This window comes from Mya arenaria, chromosome 13, assembly GCF_026914265.1.
Source record: "Mya arenaria isolate MELC-2E11 chromosome 13, ASM2691426v1".
In the NCBI taxonomy this organism is placed as follows: Eukaryota; Metazoa; Mollusca; class Bivalvia; order Myida; family Myidae; genus Mya; species Mya arenaria.
The window spans coordinates 57,960,220-57,963,601 of NC_069134.1; the positions used below are offsets into that span (position 1 = coordinate 57,960,220).

Here is a 3,382-nt window from a genome sequence, read left to right on the forward strand (position 1 = left end):
TTCTAACATACAGCTAATTGCAGTACATATCTATATTCTGTTACTGTTAAATGCTTACCTGTATTAGGACGAGATTGATATAACATTGTTAACACGTTGTGGCATAAAGTTGATAAAACTTTTACAGCAAGTAATAAAGTGGTACAGCAGAGAACTAAAACATTTTTATTATCTGAATCATGTGATCATGCTGTATTTGGTATTAATTTGATATATTTGTAAATTTCAGTTGCTTAGAAACATACAAGTAACTGCCTGCATATCAGAAATAAATAAATAGAGAAAGAAGAAACAAAAGGACCAGGTAATTAAGTTTTGAAGTCTTAGATGTACTTCAGTTTCCCACACTTGCAAAAAGGTCCCACCTGTCTTCATAAAAGTTGAGATGGCATTTTAGTGTCTTTTAAAATATCTATTGAATAATATATGTTTACACAGTTGTTATACATGTGATACACCTTTGACGGTACAAAATACACTTGTGATGGAGTATGTGCTAAATGCAAATAACCAGGTTTTCCAAAGGTTTTATTAGATTGGTTTTCCAAAAGTTTGTATAAGATTTTGGTATATAGTGGTGCGAGAGGCTGGACTGGATGATATACTTAGGATCAAGGTCGCACTTAATGACCTTCGTCAAAAGTGTCATTGGTTAAAATAATGGTGATCAATTACTTAAATGATGGAATAAGCGTAGAGTAACGACATTATTGTCTAGTAACACTTAATTTTATTTTAGAATGGGGATGTCAAACGCAGAGCGTCAAAGGAAGTTTTGTTCCAGATGGGATGAGGATGAAACAAGAAGAAAGTATTTGCAGGACTCTAAAGAAAAGTACAAGAAGGACAAAACATTGGGGAAAAGAAAACAGATTACAGATATGACACAAAGAGAAAAAAGGCATCAAAGAAAGATTTGGCGAGTGCAGAAAAGGAAACTGAAAGAAAGAAGAAAGGCTGAACAAGAAAGAATATTAACACCCCCTTCTTCACCTGTGACACCAGAAAAGAGACAGAAAAGACAGATCGATGATAAACAAATGGATCCATATGACAGGAAAAAAGAATTCAAAACATACCTGCAAAAACTGGCAAAGTGTAGAACATTTTGTGAGCTGCAGACTGAATGCAAGCAGATCAATGATACAATTGGTGAACTTACCATTGACCCACATGAGTCAAACATGAATTATTTTACCTGAATGACGATTTCTTGCAAACTGGCAGGACTACTAGTAAAACATCCAAGCAGTATGCTCAGTATTCAGAGATGTTCATTCCAAATGAAAGGGAAATGACAAATGAAAACATAAAATCAATTTACAGAAAAGAGATTCTCAGTATCACAAAAGACAAATCATTTATGAGTATTTGGCAAGTTCATGCACTGTCATCAGTTCTCAAAACCCCTATTCAATCAGTATACCCTGAGCTAGGCAATAGAAATGTGAGGAAAGACATGCACAAACTGATCAAACCTGTTTCAGGAACCAATAAAGAACCCCCAGTTTTTGTAATGTGGACATCAAACAGGGATGATATGACTCCGTTACACTGGGTGCCAAATCACTTTGTGCCATTGTTGAAACTTCCGGAATGGTATAAAATAGATGATGAAAATAATAATGATTTGGGCGTATCTGACAATTACCAAACAAAACAATCACGTATGGAAAGACCAATTGAAGTTGAAAGTTCTGCACATGATATATCAAATGCTACGAAAGTTCATGTGTGTGTGATTTGACTGCAGAGATGGGAACGGCCAATGAAATCAGAAAAGCTGATGGAACGGAGTGCACATTCAAGGAATTCATGGAAAGCAGTGTTGACAGTTTGAATATAGGAATTGGTAAGGTAGACGGGGCAAATAATGGGACAGAAAGTGATAGTAAAGATACCAGTTCAAAGGTAAATGGGTCAAATGGTGGGACAGATAGTGATAGTAAAGATGTTGATGAGAAATTAGATGGGGGAAATGGTGGGACAGGTGGTGATAAAACAGATGATGATGCAAAGGTAGATGGTTCAAATGGTGGGACAGATAGTGATAAAACAGATGATGATCCAAAGATAGATGGGGCAAAAGAAGGGACAGATGGTGATAGTAAAGATGCTGATGTGAAGGTAGACGGTTCAAATGGTGGGACAGAAAGTTATAGTAAAGATGCTGTTGCAAACGATGATCGGGAACAACATGAGACAGAACATGTAAATACCGATTTAAATGACCATGAAGGTGTAAGTATGGGAGAGAAACATCGGAACAAGATCAGTGACATTGACACAAATTTTGACACATGTATATATAAAGAGAAACATGTTCTTGTGAATTTCAATGGAAAAGCACATGTTGGTATTGTGAGAGACAAACTTGTCATCTGTATTAGTAGACTGTATGCGCCGAAATGGTAAAAAAGATAAAAACAGTTTCTGCTGGCCAATAAAAATAAGAGACACAAATTGGTATCGGCTTACAGATGTTATTGCTATTGTTGAATGCTCCGATATTCCTGGACAGAGAAATAGGTATCAACTAGATGAAAAATCATGGCAAATGTATTTATCTCATTGTTGAATAAATATGCAGCATTCAACAGTAGCAATGCCATCTGATAGTACACTGTAACATCTTTTACTCGACAAAACATTTTGTATGATCCATATTGTAATGCAACATTGATGATGTACAGAATTTGTTTGATGTAACAGTTTATTTCTTTCATGTAACAATACATTTATTGAAATAAGAAAAAACATATATCCAAGTTTTGTTAACTTATGTTAATAGTATATTTTCTTGTTCACCGGATGTTGCTGAATTGTTTACCCTGTACTTTTGATGTTGACAAAACATTATGTATGATCCCTTTTGTAATGTGAAAGTATCAATCATACATTCATGAATAAAATTTCTTTGATGTAACAGTTTATTTCTTTCATGTAACGATAAATTTGCTGAAATAAGGAAAATATGTACCCAAGTTTTGTTAACTTATGTCAATAGTTTATTTTCTTGTTCTTCGGATGTTACTGAAATGTTCACGCTGTACTTTTGATGTTATGAAGTTAAATAAAAGATTTAAAACTTAAATTGTTTGTTCAAAATTCCATGCAGTAACAATACTAGTCCCTTATGTAACGTCGATTCCTTGACATAACATACCATGTTTTTGGACATTTATTTTGGTTATATTTCAAAAACAGTCAATTTTCCTGCTCAATGAAGAAGATCTATGTAAACACAATGACTGAGAATGAAAATGAAACTAAGGATGTTGTTCGCAGTTCAAAAGAATTAATTTTATATGTTATTTATTGTGAAAATTTAAATGCTAATGAGTACATAAGTAACATATCAAACACTGCGATGGTTTTGCAG

General features: G+C 34.0%; 1 protein-coding gene across 1 annotated transcript; it reads left to right on the forward strand.

Moving 5' to 3' along the window:
- The first annotated feature begins 740 nt into the window (after window positions 1–740).
- Window positions 741–2,415, forward strand: LOC128215423 (dentin sialophosphoprotein-like). The gene is made up of 2 exons (XM_052922108.1): window positions 741–1,152; window positions 1,754–2,415. The coding sequence occupies exons 1-2, from the start codon at window positions 741–743 to the stop codon at window positions 2,413–2,415; spliced, it is 1,074 nt and encodes a 357-aa protein (XP_052778068.1).
- Window positions 2,416–3,382: the final 967 nt, after the last annotated feature.